Raw genomic sequence first — 21,629 nt, 5'->3', positions numbered from 1 at the left:
CTAATAGAAGACTGGGCTGACATGCCTTTCAATCACATTACATTGATATAACACATTTAAAAGGTCAATACAAATATTTATTTATTTTTTATTACAAATGTGACTTTGACACAGCCGCTGTGACTTTACATTTTCTGTGGTATAAAAGACGACAGGGATAACTTAAGACTCATGACTTGTCAGCTGCAGGACACACTGTATCTTCATACTTTTTATTTTCATTAAATTCCCTTCTTTCTCTTTCTCTCTCTCACACACACACACACACTTGAAAACTTCACATGTACGCCGAGCAGATCCTAATATATGTATAACCGAGGCACATGTGTAGTCAAGAAGTATTTACAACCATTGACACTCCTAAACAGTCCTAAGCAAAACTACACCGTCGGTGACCACAGCAACACTTGTGTAAATATTAATTTACGACATCACATGCCTCCCCACATACAGAAGATCTTAAAAAATACAGATCAAATATTCAGAGAAATGAACAGACGCAGCAAAGGGCAACTCCAGTTCCAGTGGTGGTAGATAGGTGGCAGTACTGTGACACTTTGTGTCTCCACAGACAGAATACTGACAGCAGTTAAATACTGACACAGGGTTGAGCTAATTTACACTAAATTATTCATTTTCTAACACGTGTTTGAACACTTGCCAGCAGGATTTAAGTGCTCATTAATTTTAGATAGGGGTGTTTCTTCCAGAGGGGAAGTTTGATTTTTTTCGAACAGCTCTTCAAATCTAGGTTTAACTTTTCATTCATATATTTGATGCATTGTCTTCTGCAGCTGAGAACCTCATTGCTCAGTGTGTTTGACTTGGCTGATGGGATTAATGCTACGCAGGCGCTGTAATAACACCCTCTCCTCATGGTGAATTAAGCCCCAAATCAGTGGCATATGTTCTGAAACTAAACAGCACTCAGTTAAATTTCAGTCACATGAACCACGTCGCCATCCAAACATCAAGTCCCTCTGCTGGACCTACAAAAAGATCAGTGTACGCTCCACGCGCTTTAACTGCACAAATGCAAACATGGTGACTTGTCAGATGTGTTAGCTCACAATCTCTTGGCTCGACCCGTCTCCATTCAGCTGTGCTGTGTTTGGCATTTACTTCCACACACCCCGGCGATTTGTCTTGACATTTACACACACGTCCTCAGCTATTTACAGTCCACTTATCTCCACGATTACAGCACAGACAGACAAAGTAAAAAAACAAACAAAAGCATAGCACAGTTTTGATATAAAAGTGTGGAGGATAACAGTATATTCACATATAAATACTGTACATACATCTGTAATACAGGACAGATAAATAATCATTAAAGACTGCTAAAGAGCAGTTTGGTTAAAAGGGTTGTTTATATCAAATGTCCTTGTCACTACAGTAACACTAAGGAGAAAGGGGGAGCCAAGCAGACCCCAGGTATGTATTACACACACTCTCTCTCTCTCTGTCATACACACACACACACGCACACACACTTTTGCATCCTAAATAACACACTCCTTAATCATGATCTCTCCCATGCAGGCACACACTGACACATGCAGATCAAGGAAGGAAGAGGAACATCTGTGAGGGTCATGTGAGGTGCATAGAGGAATACCTGACAGAGAAATCCAAGCAAACCCCCTCCCCCCATGTTTTGTGTCTTTTATTGTCCTGGACACAAAGATATGTGAGAAAGTGACATAAACTTAAGTACAAAAAACAGTACAAAAAGTTTTTTTTTCTTTCTTTTTTTGTGTTGTTTTGAAAAATTCAGTCAGATAATCGTTAACAGCCCTGCAAGTCCAGATCAGCAGCACACTTCGTCCGCTGGGTCTGTTAAACTGAGGTTTCTGATTGAAGCAGCAGTATAAACTTGTGAGACTTGGGGTCGATGTATTCCTCAGTCACCCGGATGTAAGGGATGCCCTTCACGGTAATAGCTAAGCTAAAGTCCAGACACTTCAGCAGGAACTCTGCCCCCTCCTTTATGCCACTGGTGACAGAAGCCTCGCTGACCAACGTCCACTGATCGGCCATCCAGCGCTCTGGGCCGTACTGCAGGGTGGGACCGGGGGCCAGGTAGGCCTCGAGGAAGGCCTGGACACACACACAGACAGCCATTCAATGAGACAATTATTTCTCATTAGGATAATGTTAAAAACCTGAATTTTAAGCTATTTTACCACCATTTTTTATTGCAAAAACAAACAAACTTCTCTTTGAATGAAGATCTGGGGCCTATGGGAACAGCAGTGGTGGGTTGCCAGATGCTGTTGCCTGAGGAGGAATTTTGCAGGCAGAAATAGCTCCTGGTTATGGCCAATGTGTGCCATTATTTGTGCAAAATATCTTACAGAAACATCTTTCTGTATGTATTTCTCATTGGTTATACAACATTGCCAAAAATTAACAACCATAACAGACCAACCACACTTACCGATAGGGACTATTTACAACATTTTGTGGTTTACACATTACATATATCTCCTTAGAAATAAACTAGTACACTGACTCCACAGTAGCATATTGATGTTTTGTATTTTTTGAAGTATGAATAATCAAGGTGTTATGTATGCAACCTGTTTGATCTCAAACCCCATCACGTTGGTAGGTCCTCCTGTTACTCCCCAGTGCTTTCACAGCTGATAAAGATAATCGCTAGAAAGATGAAAATAACTCAAGGTGTAATAAACTGGAATTATCCTTTAAGTCCCATCTGGCTGGCCTCCATTCACGCACAGTGAAACCATTACAGATGGCCCACAATGCAGCGATGCACCTGGTCTTCAATCAGATATAAATTTGCACATGTCACTCTGCGCTGGATACACACTGGGTATCCATGGCCGCCAGAATCACACTGAAGTGAACTGCTATTTGCCTTCAGAGTAGCTTCTAGCTTTTCCACCCGTCTACTCAATCATTCAGGCTTATGCTCCTTCTCACGAAACATAAGCCTGCTTTCCTCCGAGGAATGTCGTCTGGCATTGCCGTCCCTGCACATAAGGCAATCGCAGTCCAGACTGTTTTTGCCTGTGGTTCCCAGATGGTGGAACAAGCCACCGAAAGCTATCAAATGAAAGCATCTGCCAAATGAAATGCAACATAAAGTCTGATAAACGCTGACTTTTTGTGGTTTGAAATATTCTCATTGTTGTGACAGTATTTAAAAAACATTCAACGCTGTGCCGACCTTAGGGCTCATGTTATTGACGAGACAGAAAGCCAGGTGCTTCTGGATGCTCTCCATGCTGTGGCAGTGTTGCCTCCTGGTGGTGCGGAGGTACTTCTGCAGGGCACGTGCCATGGAGGGAAATATGGCCAGAGCTGCCTCTCGCACGTCCATAATGTCAGAGGGCGCCGCGCGCTCATCCTCCTTTTTCATCCGTCGAACATGAGTGAAGGCCTCTTCTACAGCCACCACCAGCCTGACAAAGAAGGAGCTTACTGTCAGCTGTCGAGCTTACTGCGTTTAATCCATACTGTTCAATAAGCAACACATTCCACATGTACAAGTTAAGCCCTTTTTAGACGTGGGGTATATTATATATATATACAGCTTTTCCCATCATCTGTTAAAGTAATGGCTTCTTGTCATTCAAACATACTGTAGGTGTCCATAAATATTCGTACACTTGTGCCTGCTTCTCACTTGTGGATCCCTGAATGAATTCTCACTAATTCAATCAGATACTTTGTGTACATGTGTAAACACAGAATTACATCACATTAAGCTGAATCTCCTTTTTCTGATTAATTATATTTAAAGTTAAATTGTTTTTTGTACACAAAGGTTTTTTTTTTTTGCAGTTCTCTTGACCTGGACTATCAGGCAAGAAGCAGTGGGTTATTTATAGTATTTCTTGGTTTATTAAACCAATTTCTTTTGCTTTGTGCATAAGACATGATAATTAAATGGCATGAATGCTAAACAAAAAGCGCCTTCAGTCTCTCATTGTATTCATTATTATGCTGCTGTAGCTTTTGTGTGAATCTCACAGCATTTAATTCACACTTGTGTCGAGAAATGCTCAGAAAGACAGTTATTCTTGCCGTGAAGCACACATGGGCTGACATGTGAAATTAGCCATCATAGCCTGAGGTGCGGCTGAAAGAGCCTATACTATAGATCGATAATTCACCCCATGACATGATGTCATTTCTCACAGCCAGGCTCACCTGGCTCTGCGTTTGCGGACTCTTCTCTCGTAGTCGGCCTCCTCGTAGTACAGCTCATTGTGGGCGCTGTCTTTGCGTTTGGCGGCAGCTGCAACCATCGCCCGTGACTGATTCCCATTACCGGGCGGAGCCCCTGCCGCGTTCCCTGGGGCTGCACCGAAACGAGAGGACAGAGGCAAATTGGTTAGATCAGTCTGAGCTGGACGAAGTGGTTCCTGACCCTACCAGGCTCTGATTAATGGGCTGCTTCTTAATAGGAAGGCATGGAAAGAAAAGGTCACATTGGAGGAGAGAGCGCAGATATTACACATAACTGGAGGTGTGTAGCAAGTGTAAATCAACCAACTTGGTCAGTATTTCTCCCGTATTGTGCTCCGCAGACAGATTTAAGGACCCTGTGTGCTAATCTTCCGCAATTTATCTGGGGCATCCTGCCAGATCATGTGTCTCAGTCACAGAGAATGTTAATTATAGCACTGAAAGAAAAAGAGGTAATTTCCACTGGAAGCATCCACATTTTTCCACTAAGGCAGAAACCTTTTCACTGGGTGTGTTTGGGGGTGGGGTGGGTAAGATATTCATCATTTTACACTTCAAAGGCCGTAGTTCTGGTCTGATCTGTGAATTTACTGATTTGTGTGACAAACCCATAAAGCTAATGGAGCTTATACAGCAGTATATTACAGTTCCTGGGGTTTTTATTATGTGTGGGGGGGTTGAGATCTGGTCCATATTCATGAAGATCAGCACAGTTTGGAGGAGGTAATATAGAGTAAGCGCTGCAGGTCAGGTAAAGGTATAAATCATTAATAATCTAATCTGCATGTTTGTGTGTGCAAGCGCAGGTGAGGGGGAAACACCGAGCGTATTGAAAGAATGCTGAATAATTTGCACAGGGAGCATTGTAAATATTTTCCACTGAAAACATTGGTAAACAGTTGCCTCTTTAACTTCCTGCCCTACATATTCATGCCATGAGAAAAGCGACAGTGAATGACTGTGAATGAGAAGGTGGGAGGGGACTGGGACTGGGTGGGGGTTTGAAGTGAGTGAAAAACTGAAGGGGTTGGAGAAAAAAAAAGAAAAGAAAGCAAGAGTGAGTGGAGCTGGAGACAGGGCTGAGCGGGAGGAAGGAGAGATGTGGGAGTATGTGCGAAATGAGCGTTACTCTGATGAATTATTTAAGGATTGAAATTCCACAGCCCTCTAGAGGCCTTTCCGCTGCACTTTGATAGCGAGGAGGGGGGTGGGGTGGATGGGAGGTGCTGTGAGGACACCATATCCCATACTGCACTCCTGCCATAGATCACCAAATCCACTGTGATATAGGTCAAGGGGATTGATGAGTGGTGAGTGGAGGACACTGCAAGACAAGGTGCAATATATGTCAGTGCAGTGTGTGTGTGCGTGTGTGTGTGTGTGCGTGTGTGAGGGTGCAGGGAGGCGATACATCAAGAACATTGTCGTGTTAACAGCCGGTGTATGTGCATGTGCATGTGAAGCAGAGTGCTTTCTGCAGAGGCAATACACCGTATACATTACTGTATGTCAGAGATGGAGGCTTTAGAGTGCTGTAAAGATGGGGTCAACTGAACCGTGAAATAAGCAGCTTCCTGTGATTTAGTACCGTGCAGAGTGATGCTGAGGACTTTTATTTGTACTTACTGTCCAAAAGGTATGTTCTCAGTTTGTTTCTAAAAGCTGATTGTGGAAAAGATGGGAGATGGAGAAGGAAAACATCAAACACAACAAGAAGGAAAAGGAGCAGAAGATGGCAAAGATGCACTCTAACTGCAGCTTATAGGTTTAACTAATCATCAGACTTCAGTTCAGAAGAGACTTGAGAAATCTAAAATATGTTTTATGATTTTTTTTTGCTTCTTGATGCAACTGGTCACTGATTGTTACCCTGGAAACACTGGTTAGCCGGTGTCGTTGATTGTGCCCATGGAAACACAGCCTTGTCTGGTTAATGTGGCTTTAAATAAGTCAGACTTAATTTGGTGAAACTAACTCGAATGAGACTAATCTAAAAATAAACGGAACACTTAGACATTATTACAGCTTCGACATTACAGACCAGTCTAAAGCTCTTAGTGAAACTGGCCCCTGGGAACCGGAGAAGCACAGAGAGGGACATCAACTGAAATGTTTTGTAACATGAGACAGAATGAAAGGGACAAACAGTGCGACTAACCATCCACGTTGTAGACCTTTAACCCGGCCAGGTGTTTGGCAGCCCGGTGCTTGGAGGCAGAAAGAAGCGCTGGGTTATGGAGCGGAAAATCTCTGTAGTAATACTCCAGAATGGACAGAGCAGCCCTCTGGATGCTGGGCAAGAGACGGAGAGATAGTACTAAGTGAAAACTGAGATACAGAGTGAGTTAGACAAACAAAAAAAGGTTCTGATGATTCTTTTGATTTTGGGTTTGTTTGTTTCCTAATAAAAACCTGAAGAAAATGTCTGTGTGCCTGAAATGTTACTTAAAATATTGTATCAAACATATTCTCATTCCACACATTCTTCTTCCTTATCAAAGCCTGCAACCTCCATTATTCACAATGTTTGGCCTCCCTGCTCACAGAGGTTTGTGTATATTATGTTAGAAAGCTGTGGATGTGAATGAATACAAAAAGCAGAGATGAGGAGCAGGCTGCAGAGGTGTGGTAAGATCTATTCTTTCCACTTTCACACCGCCATTTTTCTTTTTTTTTTTGTAGTCCTCAGCCTCATTTTCCCATTTTATCAGGGTTCTCACAGTTTCCCCCCTGGAGCCACAAAAGGTACAAAATTGGTGCAGTTTTGCTTCCTGTGCAGGTTTTAACTTCCTGTTTACCGGCACCAAGAGTTAGTTACAAACCCTATTGTTTTTAGCCACATCACACAAAACCTATCTAATTACCGCCATTGTCTCCTTTGTCCCGCTGTTCTCACACGCTTGATCAGAGCAGAGACAAAGTGAGACAGCCGCAGGACGAGCGCCTGTGTCCGTCTCTTTCTTATCCCTCCCCCCTGATTCTTAGAATAACTCGCCTTGAGCGAAGTAGACGAAGAGACTTGATGAGTAACTCAATTACTGCCTGTGCCAGTCTTCCCTGTGGACATGGGCGTCCAATTACACACATACTTCAACATGCTGGAGTTTAAAGACTGTGACCAAGTGCCACTGTGTGTGTGTGTGTGTGTGTGTGTGTGTGTGTGTGTGTGTGTGCTGTACAGAGAGGCCACATTCACATGTAAAGGTATAAAGGGTTATTCTATACCCTCATCTGTTCCCTCAGGAGCTGCAGAGGAAGGAGGCGCGTTAATTACCGTACAGTGGGTCAGTGTATTTACCTGAGCTGTCCTATGTTGTACTGACGTGTCTCCCCGTCCGTGGAGCGGATAACACACACGCTGTAGCAGGGCTGCAGCTGGCGGAGCTCCAGCAGCACCACGGCCAGGTAGTGGACAAACAGCTGCGAGTCCACCAGGGACACGGCGAACTGGACGATACCGTGGTAGTCCTCGTCCTGCTCGGACCACATCGTACGCGTTAAGTGGAAACATTCACTGCTTTCGTTTTTTATTCACACTAAATTTAACCAGAAAAATGTCATTGAGATGAAAAACCATCTGTTGTGTGTGTGTGTGTGTGTGTGTGTGTGTTTGTGAATCAAATCAAAATTAGCTAAATGGAAACCAAGTTAGGGAACAGCTAAGTCGTTTGTTGGCATGGTGGCCTTGAGATAACACCACAAAACACATGCAAAGACACAAATGCTACAACAACTTTATCAATTTGACAACACACGTGCTGCAAAAACTCACAACACAACAGAAGTGTTTCACAGGGCACAAACTGTGGTGTGCACTTCTGCTTCTTCACAGTAGAAGTTATGAAGGTGGCTACACATGTTGAGTTTGTTTGGTTAATCATGATGTCAGTATATCATGATCCAGATATTATTGCAAATAAGTACTGTGTTAGCTTTTGTGGTGCAGTCCAGATGTTTTTGTCGAACATCTGGTGTCAAATGTATAGAGTTGTTTTCTGTATTTGTAGTGTGTTGTGTTGGTGTTTTCTTAGGTTACAGTGTTTTGAGCTCTAAGGAGCTACTGTCCACTAATCCAAATAAGAAGAGATGCTTTTAAAGTAATCATACAATAACCCAGGAAAGTGAGTGATTCTGATGATGGTCCATTATTTTCAAATTGATACATCAGCCTCACTTTTGTTTGAAATGAATCCTTTTAAGTCATGGATCACAAAAAATGTTATTAAACTGGAATGGCAGTGCTATAAGTAAGAGAACACACTGTATGATTTTCACAGCCATATAAAACACTCCTGAACCCACCTGTGCATCAAGGATCCGGACCCCGTAGAAGAGCCAATAAGACATGGTCAGCAGGAGTGTGAGTGTAGTGAGGAAGGCACGGTACACACACACCCTGGGCAGGCTGGCGCGGCCCGGCCGTAGGAACAAGGCCCAAATGGCCACCATGAGGATGAGGAGCTTGAAGGAGATGGAGAGGAAGAGGCCCTCGCAGGCTGCGCCGCAGGCCTGCAGTCTGTCGGGCCACATCACAGCTGGAAGAAGCAGGAAGACCAGGGGCGTGGCCACCACCAGAAGCCCCACACACAAGCCCACGGCCAGGGGGAGGTAGCGACGGAAACCCTGTGTCCGGTCCTGTATCTCCTTCCCCAGTCCCACCACTTCCTCCTGGGAGATGCTCAGCTCCGAGGTGCCCGTCACCGCGGTGGTGGTTTCGCCCCAGTTATCATCCTGAGAGGAGAAAGTGAAGGACAGGTGTGTTTTTGTGACTGGCTGTGGTTCTTAAAGAGATGATTGTTCAGAATGACTATCTATGATATGCAGAATCAGAATATATATGTAATATGCAGTAATAGAATATTATGCAGAGTTTGCATGTTCTCCCCGTGCATGCGTGGGTTCTCTCCTGGTACTCCGGCTTCCTCCCACAGACCAAAGACATGCAGGTTGGGTTATTTGGCTGCTCTAAATTGCCCAGAATGAGAGTGTGAATGGATGTCTGTCTATATATGTTAGCCCTGCGATAGACTGGCGACCTGTCCAGGGTGTACCCGCCTCTCGCCCAAGGTCAGCTGAGATAGGCTCCAGCTTACCTTTGACCCTAGTGCGGATAAGCGGTATAAAAAAGGAATGAATGAATGAATGAAGTAATACCAATATCCATGAATGGATAGGTGCTAAAATGCTCTGGAGGGTAATTTTCATACAGCATATGGTATTTTGGGACAAAATCTTCCATAGCAGCTTTAAATGCCTTTTATTTTTAATACCATGAAAACTCCAAAACAAAACCTTCATTGTTTTGGAGTAGAGGAGGAAATAGCTGCGACAGTTATCTGAAAATCTAGGCTAATACAACCCCTTCAAAATGACAGGATAATAGACGAACCAGAGAAAACCAGCCAAACCGAGAAATTAGCAAATTGACTGGTTAATATGATCCTGAATCACACAGACAACAATGCCTCTTTTCTCCTTCTCTACCCCCTTATTGAGGCAGGATGCACACAGCCACACTCTTCATGCTATTTAGAGACATTTGATTTTCTTGGAGTTTTGCCTCAGTATGACAAGCTTTCAAAGTCCCATTTAAGTAATAAAGGATGACAGGACGGGATGTGCGGTAATGCTCACTGGCAGGACACTGTATGTCGACATATGAAAGCAAACACACACACACACACACACACACACACACACACACACACACACACACTGAGCCACAACAACAAAAGCTGAAGCTCTCCAAACCCATCACTGCAAATTAGAATCACATATCTTTCCTCCATACCAGTAGGGTAATTTTAAGCATAAATCTTCCCCACAAAGACACATAGAAAGAATAAATTAATGACATGTCTGTTCTAAAGAGGCATTTATTTCCTGTGTGTGTGTGTGCCTGCCTGCCATTAATTCGTGTAATTAGCTATTCATTGTCCCCTAGAGTGTCACTGCATTGTGCATATCTCCAACTACAACCAATGACAGGGTTGGCAGCTGCAGTGAGACAGATGAGGGATGAAAAATGACATGCTGAGCAGAATAAGTCTTCATGGATCCGCACACACATGCACACACACGCACTCACACACACACGCACACACACACACGCACTCACACACACACACACACACACACACACACACACACACACACACACACACACACACACACACACACACACACACACACTTACTCTAACAACATGAAATGAGGGAATGTTTTTCCCACCTGTCTCCCACTGTAAACTGTGCCATTTCTGGCTATTAAGGATTATCTGTAAATGTTTTTCAGATGAAGCTGACCCTGCTGATTTAAAAAAAAAAGAAGAAAAAAAGTGAAATATGAAATCAACAACGCATTTGCATATTTCCAATCAGGAAAAAAATGCAACATAAGTATGATTTCTGCCCCACCCCCTCCATTACTGTTCACAGCCAATTAACTGTGCCGTGCAGGAGGAGCAGACGCCAACGGGAGCCAGAAGATGAACGAGAGGAGGAGACGCAGGAGGACGGCAGCAGTGAAGGTGTGCGATAGCAGTTGCGGGGATCTGTCTGCTGGAGGAATGTATGAAGCCAGAGGTTAGCTTTGTTAAGGGTACCGTCGGCTCCATTTGCAGTCTGGTCTCATTTTTATTCAGCACACATCTCTCCTCTCTTTGCTCCTGTTTCTCTCTTAAGTCAACTCTGTTTAACAGGGTCACAACCTTTGGGAAGCCGTCTGTAATCGGTCATGTGACCTGGACTACTCCACACACTGATTAGTCCTTTAGAAAACAAAGGGCTGGATAGATTTTCTCTCCGCCACACAAGATCAATATTGTTGTTTCTTTTTTCTCACTCAAAGTCTAAATAAATCAGAGAGTGATTCCCTGGGGTTTTATGGTTGTGGATACAATGAAGCCTTTTTTTTTCTCCTTTTTTTTTTAAGAGTTAAATCTGAACCTGTTCAGACAGAATCGCTACCCCATGATCTGTCATTCACAACAATTCAGCCAATCACAAAGTACAGGTGTAGTTGCTACACCTTGATTTAACAGTCATAGGTTAGTGATTACTTAGATTGATGTGCAACCACATCCTGTATGTGCATAGTGAATTATTCACTTAGGAACTTGGATCATATTGGTATTTCATGCTGATTCTGCTTCCTGACAATATACAGTACAAATAGAAAAATACACTAGGCCTACTGAGTGCAACTTAATTGAGTTTGGAAGCTCAACATTTCAGGAAGCACTCCTCTTTACTTCACTGGCGAGATATAGATGGGAAACCGACAATACACTTACAGTACGGCCGTATGATACATTTGAGGTTGTTAGCCCAGATTTGCAAAACAGCAGAACAGCTTGGCATCTCTCCTTCTCTCCTCTCACTATTAGATCTCCTTTGTTTCATTTGTACAAAAAAGTGTAAAAAAAAAGAAAAAAAAAAAAAAGACAATTTTTATGTGGTTTTGTGTGGGCGTCTTTCTTGGCTTGGTGCTGCAGCATCTCTCCCTTGCTTGCTGTCGGGCGACCAAACCGTCCCAGGCTAAACAAACAGCTGTCGGTTGTAGCTTCACACTAAACAGACACTTTTGAGACAATCTCAGGGAGAAATTGCATGAGCGTGCGTTTCCCAAAATGTCAAATCATTCCCTTTAAATACTTCACGGAGAGCAGAAGGGGACACATCACAGGATTAACTAGCTCAGACTCAGCGGAGAAAGCCAGACTGTCTGTGCCACTCCTCACCAGATGTTGGCTATGAGGCACAGTTTTATTGCTTGTGGACCGAAAAGAGGAGGAAGATGAAGAGATTTATTTTATGTTATTTTCCTGTTGTTTCTTGTGCGGTAACAACCTCAGAACGCTAGTCTTGGTGTTTATCCTGTTCCCGTGTGAAAGGCTTTTTCCAAATCAACCCAACACTATATACATCAGCTACATTTTTACAGTTCACGTAAACATATGCACCCCAATAGCTCATATGCTGCATCGGCCTCCGTTTGGATACGAAACCTGAATACTTCATCCTCCCACGCAACCTCTCTGCCAAGGTGTTTACGCAGCCAGACTTTTAATAGAGACAAGGTTTGATGCTAACGTCTCATTTAGTGGAGGAAGACAGTGTATCATTGACTGAGCTAATACAGTGTTAAAAGCAGCCATTAAGTCTCAGCGGATTAATCCCCAAGATTAACGCTGCACTAATCAGACCTTATCTCTACATACAGTAGAGTGAGGGGAAAGTGTAAATAACTGGGAGGATGAAACAGAGAAGGGTAGCAGGAGAAAGAGAAAGAGAAAGAGAGCGCGGGGAGAGAGAGAGAGAGAGAGACGGAGTGAGAGAGCAGCTCGTCTGCCGCCTGCTTGCTTGCTTGGCAGTCTTTTCATCTGGCAGGGGGTGAATATGGATTACGGTTAGGACCCGTTTCCGCCACCACAAAGCACAACAATACAACAACATACTGATTAGCACTGCTCACGGAGACTCACACATGCAAACGGCAAAGCAGCCCTGCCAGACGCACAACACAATGCCTAAGCCCCACCAGGCCCTGGGTGGAGGTTAGAGTGACACAAACACATTGGTTTGTTTGCGCTGGTGTTACCGAGGGTATTAGTGTCAGAATGTGTGAGTGTGTTTGTGCTAAAATGAGTCATGGCGCCTGTGAGACAAAGATCGGTTTCAGTCATTTTACTCCATTCCTTTGATAGTGGAGGTTTGTTTTTCTTTTGCAACATCAAAAAACACAAGCTGGTTGGTGTCGTAGCTGCGAGGAAGTGTATCTACAACTGTATTAAAAATATTAAAAAAGGCAAAGATGCAAAGTGTCAAATTCCAAAATAATTGTATGTGTTCCTCGTCATATGCTTTGGTGTTGTGCTAGATCTAACATTGTGTGGAAACTGAAGCTGCTGCCTTCTGGCACAGACTCACAGTGACTGAGTCTCACAAAGCAGCATGGACAGTCTCAATAACAGATTTGGCACTCGCTCTATGACTGACTCACACACATTACTGTAACACACACAAACACACACATACACACACATGAACAGAAGCTGTGGTCCAAATGCACATCCTTATGTCACAGGCCTGCGTGTAAACATGGAGGATTATTCATATCAGCTTTCCTCAAAGTGGCGTTTGGGCTGGATGCTATGGCTAATCTCGGTCTGTGAGAATGTCTGTCTGCGTTTTTTGGTGATGGTTGACGCTGGTGTGCCCATTTTGGACACTTTTTTTTTTTTTTGTCTGGAGGGCTAACGCGACACAATGGCAGATTACCTTACACTACCGACAAAGGACGTAAGCTACAAGCTGACAATCACATGACAGTGAGGAATGCGGCTGCCCAGACAGAAGGGGATGCTGAGTGGAGATGGCAAAATAGGTCAGACCTCAGAGTGTTAGAAAGTCTGGCTGAAAACATGACCAAATCCTAATCACATTAAATAATACTATCGATGGGGTTGGGTGGGGTGGGGGGTACTCACCTTTTGCAGGCGGCCCGTACTCACAATTCACATTCACTTCTTATATACACTAACTAACGGTATGCACACAACAGTAAAATGTTCTTCTCTTACTATAGATTTCAAGTAGGTCAGAGAGGCTGTGAAGGCCGCCTCGGGCAGAGCTCCCTCCTCTTAAGAAGAATATCTATAACTCTTTTTCCTCCTGTAAATAGCCTCCTTCGCCTTTCATTGCAGTTAAATGAATTAATTGTAGTAGCTGACCTTTTGCATTGTAAAGAATTGTCTATTCTGTTGAATATAAAGCTGGAACCGGAGGAGAATAAGCTGAGAGAGAGTGAGTAATTTTATCATCTCATCTACTTTTCGCCAAGAAAATAAAAGGTATTTCTTTGCTTAAACAGTCAGTGATGACAGCGTTTAACTGCAGCTTTAATCCATGTGGAGTTGACTCAGTTAAAGATACACTCTGGCTTAGAGCTGCATTATCACAGCATTTTTTTTATTTTTTTTTTACTTGAAACCTATTTTGCTCGCAGAGCTCAGCAAAATCAGCTTTATGGGATGACTGGTACCAATTTGCTCCGCTTTAAAGCTATCAGGCATGACAGTTATACCAAGTATCACACACATACACACACACTGTAATGCAGCATTGTCCGTACCAGTCCGTCCGGGCATACAAGAGGGATGCTAATCCTGTGACCTATTTGATCCCTTGTCACCATTGTTATTATCTGTCAGGCTCTGAGGCAATGGGTAGCCAGCTGTGTGAGGACGAGTTTATAAGGTCAGGGTGTGGAGTTCATAGCTGGATTACTGGGACTTCTGATTTCCTCTACGGGAATGTGATTACTGCAAAGACAGTTTGAAAGTGTGCCTCTGAAAAAAAACACAGCCTGTGTTCATTCACAGGTTACTCCAGTCTGTGATTTAATCGTCTACCTGGCCGTCATCTCCGTGATCCGGCGCTGGTGTGGGTTCTCCTGGCAGCGGCTCTCCGTTGTGAACGGGTGAGTCCTGGGATGGCGTGTCTGGGGGGTTGATGACGACGGACCTCTCAGAGCGACTGCTGTCTTTGCTGCTGCTGGGCTTGTGGCGCTCACGGCTTCGATCCCTGGGAAACACACAAAGTATAGAGACAAATAAAGACTGGGATCCTAACACACTGACATACTCACTGTGATTGACTTTCTTGATTACCATTTTGTCTATCAGTTGTTGGAAAAACAAAAGCACACATAGTCACTATATTGATGCCATGTAAAGCCCTTTGAGACAAACTGTTTGTAAAAACGGGCTATACAAATAAAATTGCCTTGCCTTGCCTTGTCTATTGAAGTGGGAGTTCAAATGTGGTTAATCACTTCACCGCTTTACTTACGTATGTAAACAAGCAAATACATGCAAAACCTAAGTCAAAACAGAAAGTCTGTATTGATATGATTGACCAAAATAATCAATTGTAACAATCTTGATATTTGACAAAATATTAAACTCTTGTTTAAAATAAAATGATTACTTAAAAAATCAAGAGAATAAAGGACAGATGGATAATGACAGTAACTTTATACAAGAAAAAGGGGGATTGGGGGATGGGATGGGAATACTATGATCATTCCAACAGACAGTCACAGGAGTGAGGGATGGGAGGGATGGACGGGACGCAAATCAAATGTTTCTCTCATCTGCAGAATAGACAGAGTAGAGTAAACCACTGAAATAGGTTAGAGCCACTCATCTGTGACGACCCTAATCCATGAGCTCTGTCTGCCTCAATCTCTAGCTTGCTCCCGCTCTGTCTCTCTCTTAGTCTCTCATCTCATTTATTTGGCTACGACTAATGCGCGGCCCGACCAGACAGAGGGCAAAAACACAACAAAGTCAATGTGCACCAAAGGCAGTTCAGTAGGAAAAAAAAAAAACATAGCAAGGGGCTGGGGTGACAGATGATCCACCTAAAACAACAAAAAAGGGAGGGATAGACAGGTACAGTAGGGGACGGGAAGGGGGGAGGGGGGTGGGTGGGTGGGTGGGGGTGTGGCAGACACATCAGATGGAGAGGCAGACAGACAGGAAACATACCCATGTCGGTTTGATCTCCCGGAGCGGCTGGAGTGATAGGAGTAGCCCGAGTGGGTCGACTCGGTGTCCATCCCAAACGCAGGTCAGAGGCGGTGATTGGACGGAGAGGGGTGGGGGTGGGGGTGGGGTGGGATGAGGAGTGGACTCGTCGCGTGGCAGAGAGCGTAAAGTTGGCAGCGATGCTCAGGAGGAGGAATGGGTTGCTATAGAGACGAGCCTCAGGAATCCACGATGGCTGACTGCTACCCGAGAGATCGGCTTTAGTAGCCACATTGACCTGAGAGATGGAGAGATAAAAAGGTATGAGAGGGAGAACCAAGGGTTTGTTTTTTAATTACAACTGAGAGTTGACATAAGGAAAGATAGATACATAAAATAATGAATCATTAATGTATAGACTATGTCGGGCAGGTTTATTCTTGTCCACCTATGCATAACACTACACTTCCTTTCTCTAACAGCAGTAAGACTGATAATAGATGGATTGTCTTCAGTGCTAAACACTCCCTGTCGGTCCTGAACTTGGCAAAACTACATATTAGTTCTGTATAAGACAAACTTTTGGGGGGGAAATACTGCCTTCAAAACCAGAATGTGCACCTCTCAAATGAATTAGTCTATGTCTATTTTTTTTTTTACTTTGCCTTGATGCTGCCACATTGGTCTTGAAAGAAGAAATAATGCATCTCACGGGACCTCCTGGTAAAATACTGCAAGATAAATAAACACTAATACATCAAAATCAGGAACTTCAGAGTGAAAACACTTCACTTTCAACTTGAAACTGTTAGAAGATATGACAGGAAATGCCATGTTTGAAGCAGAGTGACTATTTCCAGTTCTACAAGCTGCTACGAGGTTAATAGACAAGGCTGCTGCTCTTTTAGGAAGCTTATGTCATGGATATTTTCATGAATATATGGTTTTCCTCATTGATCCTAGAAGTCCAAAACCAGTGGACTAAACTCACTTATGCTCTATATATACCATAGACTGTAAACCGGCTTTTAATTGCAAACTGATTCCATCCAGTTTGTGAGGGGCTAAAATCAAACAAAAAAAGTAAAATAAATTGGTTGAGGTAAAATTTGTAGCATAAAAACTCGACAAAAGTGCAGTTCAAATGAGTTCCCAGGCTTATATCTACATGATCTACCTCTCCATCCTGCTATTATGTGTTCAGACTGGGAACACCCGACTCCCTTCCTGAGCCTTAACGCAGGCTGTGTGATGCAGGAGGATGTCTTAGTGCCTCACCATGCATGACCGTTCATTTAGACCTTAATCTACACCCTGTCCACCTGCCAATCACCAACCCCCCCCGGCCCAGTCTCCTTTCACTAACTGGGATTATACTCCCTTCACTGTTTACAGGCTATTTGTTATCTCTGCAGCCAGCGGTGCATGCAAACGCTGAATTAGCCTGTTCAGCTATATTAGGATATCAGTCCACACAGCTGCATAGAGATCGCTCTGTGGAAGTTATGGTTGGAAGAAGACAATGCCGTGTTTCTGATTTCCATTAAGATGATACAAGTGTTTTCTCCCTCCATTACCCTTTAGTGAAATGTGGCTGGGTGCATATGAGAAACCACAGATTTTCCATTAAAGATTTTTCAAATAATGCATATAAATTATGTAGTAACAATGCCGCACTCCTATATAGCATTACTCATGTCAGACAAATGCATGACTATGTGTCATTTGTAGACCTGTAGCATCAAGGGCGTAGAAAGATGCCGGTGACACGAAGCACTCTTTTTCTGAGAGGGAATATGACATCATTCTCCAGTGATGCGGTTGCTCGGGCTATTAAAAGCAAAAGGAGCACATAACACTGAAGGAGACGGGGCTGCAGATACACAGGACATCAATGAATAATGCACTTGAACATAGCGGAGCGCAGCACTCACAGCATCAAAGCTGATGTCGCTGCATCAAATTTTAAACACAAACCAGAGTTTTGACAGAGGGACAGTCACATCTCTCATCTCTAACCCACATCCACAGCGTCCGCTGTTGCCTTGGCAACGCTGAAGGCAGGAGGCCCCATCTAGCAGCAATAATCAATCACCCCTGCTGAGAGCAAATTTGTGTGATGCACTTTTGTGCGTATGTGTATGTCTGTGAGGGAGTGAGTGTGGGGAGGGGAGGGGGGGGGCTACTCATCACACCCAACACCAGCATGGTTAAATGAATGAGGCTATGATTTGAATAAAAGCTGTTAACCCCCTGAGTGCTGATCTCTGAACGCGTGGCAGTGGTATGTGGGCCAAGATGATCCCCCTGAGAAGCCACTCATCCACGAGACGAGCTTGAAGAGGCATAGTGAACCAGGCCATGTGGAAAATCGTAGCCATGGGGTAAGAAAAACTATCAGTTACAAACCAACGGACAACTATGAATAAAGCATGCGGGAATAACAACATGGATCAGAGATGTGCGGCTGCCTCAACCTCCTTTTTTGGGGGGGGGGGGGCTGAGAGTCGGTCCATCCCAAACATTTCACCCTTCCTTCGTGAAGGAATCTGTGCAGGAAGTATATTGTCTGGTGAAGCGTAGCTGCATCGATGTAGATCGTTCTGGTTGGCTGCACAGAGAGGAGATTCACGAGGGCAGAAAGTGACACTAATGTAAAACAAACAGTCATTAATGAGCTTGTTTAGCGGATGGAGATTGTCGCGCGCTGGGGGCTACTACTGTGATCTCACACAGGGCAGATGCAAAGGTGGAGGCTCGTGTAGAAGTATGGATTCATTTTTGAACTTAACTCCAAAGAGAGACACTGTTGTAACAAATAAACGTGAGTCTCTGTGCAGCCTTTTTTTTCTCTGCTGATCTGACTCATCAATTAGTAATGAACCTGAGGATGGGGGATTGCAGCACAGTGTCCTGCAGGGGCATGTGACCCCCGACACCGGGCAGAGAAAAGAGAGGCGTGGAATTGGGGATTCCATCAAAGTGCGATGCAGCTTTAGCGCCGTAAACGACACAGATCAGTCCTACGTAGCTCATCTAGACGGACCATGCTGAGGCCTGGTTACCATGGCATCTGTGCCCGCCCTCACACCCATTAGACCTCATGCCCTCCCTTCTCTTCTCTTCTCTTCCCTTCCCTTCCCTTTCCCTCCTTCGTGTGTGTGCCCTGCCCTGGTGGCATCGCGCCAAAATCTGCCAGATGCAGCAGCTGTCTGTCTGCTTCCTTGTTTCCTTTTATCAGTTGTTTCAAAAATCCCAAAGCAGGCTACATATTTCCACATCTTATGCACAAAATAAACAGACACGCCAGCACCTGACAGGTATTTTCATTATTGATCAAAATGATATTTGTTGGTTAATAAAATATCAAAATTGACACCACAGTCTTTTTCAAATTGCTTCTTTTGCCCAGCAAAGGTCCATGAAAAATGAACCAGTCGCAAATTCATGTTTCATTGATCGACGGATCGATTCAATGAGCAATTATGTCAGCTGTATATCAATTCTGCAAAATTCCAATATAAAACACATGATTTAAAAGCAACAAATCACATGATAACATATCCGTACATACACACATACCACTAACACAGCCCAGTAAGCTGGCTTTACAAAATAAAGGCATGCAAACACAATGGTGGCCACCCCCACTGTTATTAGAAGTGATATTAATCTCCAGTCTAGTCATGGACACCAGATAACCCAGAGGAGCAGATGCTGATTTACAGCATCGGCCACCGAATCAAATCACGCAAAATGAAAAGATCCTTTTTTTAAATAAACATTTCACTGACCTCACCACTAGTGCACCTGATCACATGATGTAATTACACACTTGCTTCCTGTTCCTGTGTTACACCCCCTCCCCTTCATTGTTTGCTGTGACAAATCTGACACTGGATTCCTGGCACAGAGGTATTTGTTCGGTATGTTCAGAGAGCTAAACCTGTGAACTTAGAGTGGCTGGATAGACTCTCAATCACCCTGCTGCTGCTTCATACACACACAATCACACACACACGTCCACAGAGTAAGAGGAGAAAGTTAAGACCTGACACAGTTCTCTGGAATGCAAACTTAGTCCCCTCTGAGCTGCTCATGTGGAACTAAGTAACAGTGGAGTAGAGCAGGGTGAAGGAGCGAGGTGATACCGGCCGGGAGGGCAGAGGAAGAGAGAGATACCTCTGTGCATTCCTACTGTAAGAGCACTGCTTTTATGTCACTACTGTACACTAAACCCCCTACAATGCATCACTCTTTTTTTTCTTTTTTTTTTTACACAGCGCTATCCCGGCTTTTGCAGGCTCCTAATGCCTCCCCTCCCCTGTTAGCCTGGAGGCAGCTGAAAGGTGCCTCCATTTCCCATTACACCGCCTCACACACACACACACACACACACACACACACACACACACTGCCCACTGCCCTGCCAGCCAGAAAACACACTTTACGAGAGGCCAATGACAAAAAGCAGTGCCAACTACACTTTCTTGTGGCACAGTGCCAGCCAGTTATTTGTATCTTCTAATGTACCAACTTGTCCGGCATTGTTGCGTAAGCTGATGTTCAATTTCATGTGTCGTTTGGACCTATCTGATAACTGTGTTATCAAGGCCTTAACCTGCCCCATGATGGGATATCGGCTCACATCCAGGCTTCGCAAGCACTGGCACAATAATTTGCACCGTTTCTCTTAAACTAACAATGACAAATTACTGTATTTTATATTAATTGTTTGGTTGTCTGTCTACTTGGTTTTGTCTTGCATGTTAAGTGTGTATGTGTATGAGAGTGGACCACTTTTTCGAGTCCATAATAAAGATTATTATTATTTCTTTTGATCATGCATGGCTAGAATGGCTTCCAGGGGGGCTGACTAAACCAACCTACTGAAGGCGTAACCACCCTGTACCTCACATACACACACACAGAGAGCATTTCAGCCTCTAGGTAGCAGCTATCAGCACTGATCAATAATACATGGGTTTAAGGTGCTCACAGGTTCACTGCAGCATCATCATGCCTCTGACCGAGGGACACTGTGGAGGAAACGGCACGTGAGACATCTCCATCCAGAGCAACACCTCATCCAGCTGTGCACAGTGTGCTGCCCAGACTGATGGCGACACACTGAAACGCCCTTTATTTTATAGCCTCCTGTGTGTGTATGTTTGTGTGTGTTTGTGTGAGAGAGAGATGGGCATGTGGTGCTATATATACTCCTCTATTACACAGCTGCAGTCTCGGTTACAATAGATCTCGTTTCAGTCTCATCCCCGAAGTCAATTAACCACAGAGGGCTGCCGTCGTTAAGCGAGCATCACCTGAAATAATGCATGCGTTTTGACGCTTCGGCAAATTGATTTACGCACGAGAGGCGCACGAGGACATATAAAAGGTTACCTTTCAAAATAAAATATAGGTTAGGAGGACCTACAGTCTGGTTTGAAGGAAACCTTTTTTTTTTTCCCACGACGATACCATTGAACTTCATGTGTAATTCCTCTGTGGGGTTGGTCTCAGGCTTCTGTTCTTTTTTTTTTTTTTTTTTTGGCCAAGATATAGCCGGTGTCATGAACGCAGCATGGCGATTATATTTCATTAAAACATACCTTTTTCTTTTTGTTCCTCAGATGTGTGTCATATTCCCTCTGCCGACGCGCTGGAGCTGCTGCTGCTGCTGCTGCTGTTTCCGCCGCTGTGGTGGTGTGGTGAGAGGTATAGCTCCCTCACACGAGCCTGGCCATTGTGATAAGCAGGACCGGAGAGAGGAGAGAGAGGAGGAGAGGAGGAGAGGAGGAGGAGAGGAAGGCAGCATGGAGGTACAAACCACTCCAAGTGCACTAAACCGATTATTTTCAACCCCAGCCCA

The 21,629-nt window shown here is 44.1% G+C and overlaps 1 protein-coding gene across 2 annotated transcripts; it reads right to left on the bottom strand.

The window, feature by feature from the left end:
* Positions 1–1,639: 1,639 nt before the first annotated feature.
* On the bottom strand, positions 1,640–21,520 carry LOC146965104 (vang-like protein 1). Of its 2 annotated transcripts, none has more exons than XM_085765984.1 (9): positions 15,779–16,051; positions 14,639–14,810; positions 8,527–8,955; positions 7,523–7,698; positions 6,383–6,516; positions 5,851–5,886; positions 4,186–4,336; positions 3,200–3,434; positions 1,640–2,103 (listed from the first exon to the last, which is right to left on the bottom strand). In XM_085765984.1, exons 1-9 carry the CDS (start codon positions 15,847–15,849, stop codon positions 1,843–1,845), a joined length of 1,665 nt encoding a protein of 554 aa, XP_085622110.1. In that variant the 5' UTR covers positions 15,850–16,051; the 3' UTR covers positions 1,640–1,842. The 2 variants fall into 2 exon arrangements, with proteins under 2 accessions (XP_085622110.1, XP_085622111.1); XM_085765985.1 differs by lacking the exon at positions 5,851–5,886 and adding an exon at positions 21,370–21,520 and having other exon boundaries at positions 1,641–2,103; positions 15,779–16,055.
* Between the last annotated feature and the right edge of the window lie 109 nt (positions 21,521–21,629).

This window comes from Trachurus japonicus, chromosome 21 (genome assembly GCF_045865225.1).
Source record: "Trachurus japonicus isolate A0001 chromosome 21, Traja_1.0".
Taxonomy (NCBI): domain Eukaryota; kingdom Metazoa; phylum Chordata; class Actinopteri; order Carangiformes; family Carangidae; genus Trachurus; species Trachurus japonicus.
The sequence above is the reverse complement of the archived record's forward strand: the minus strand, read 5'-3'. Positions and strand labels throughout refer to the sequence as shown.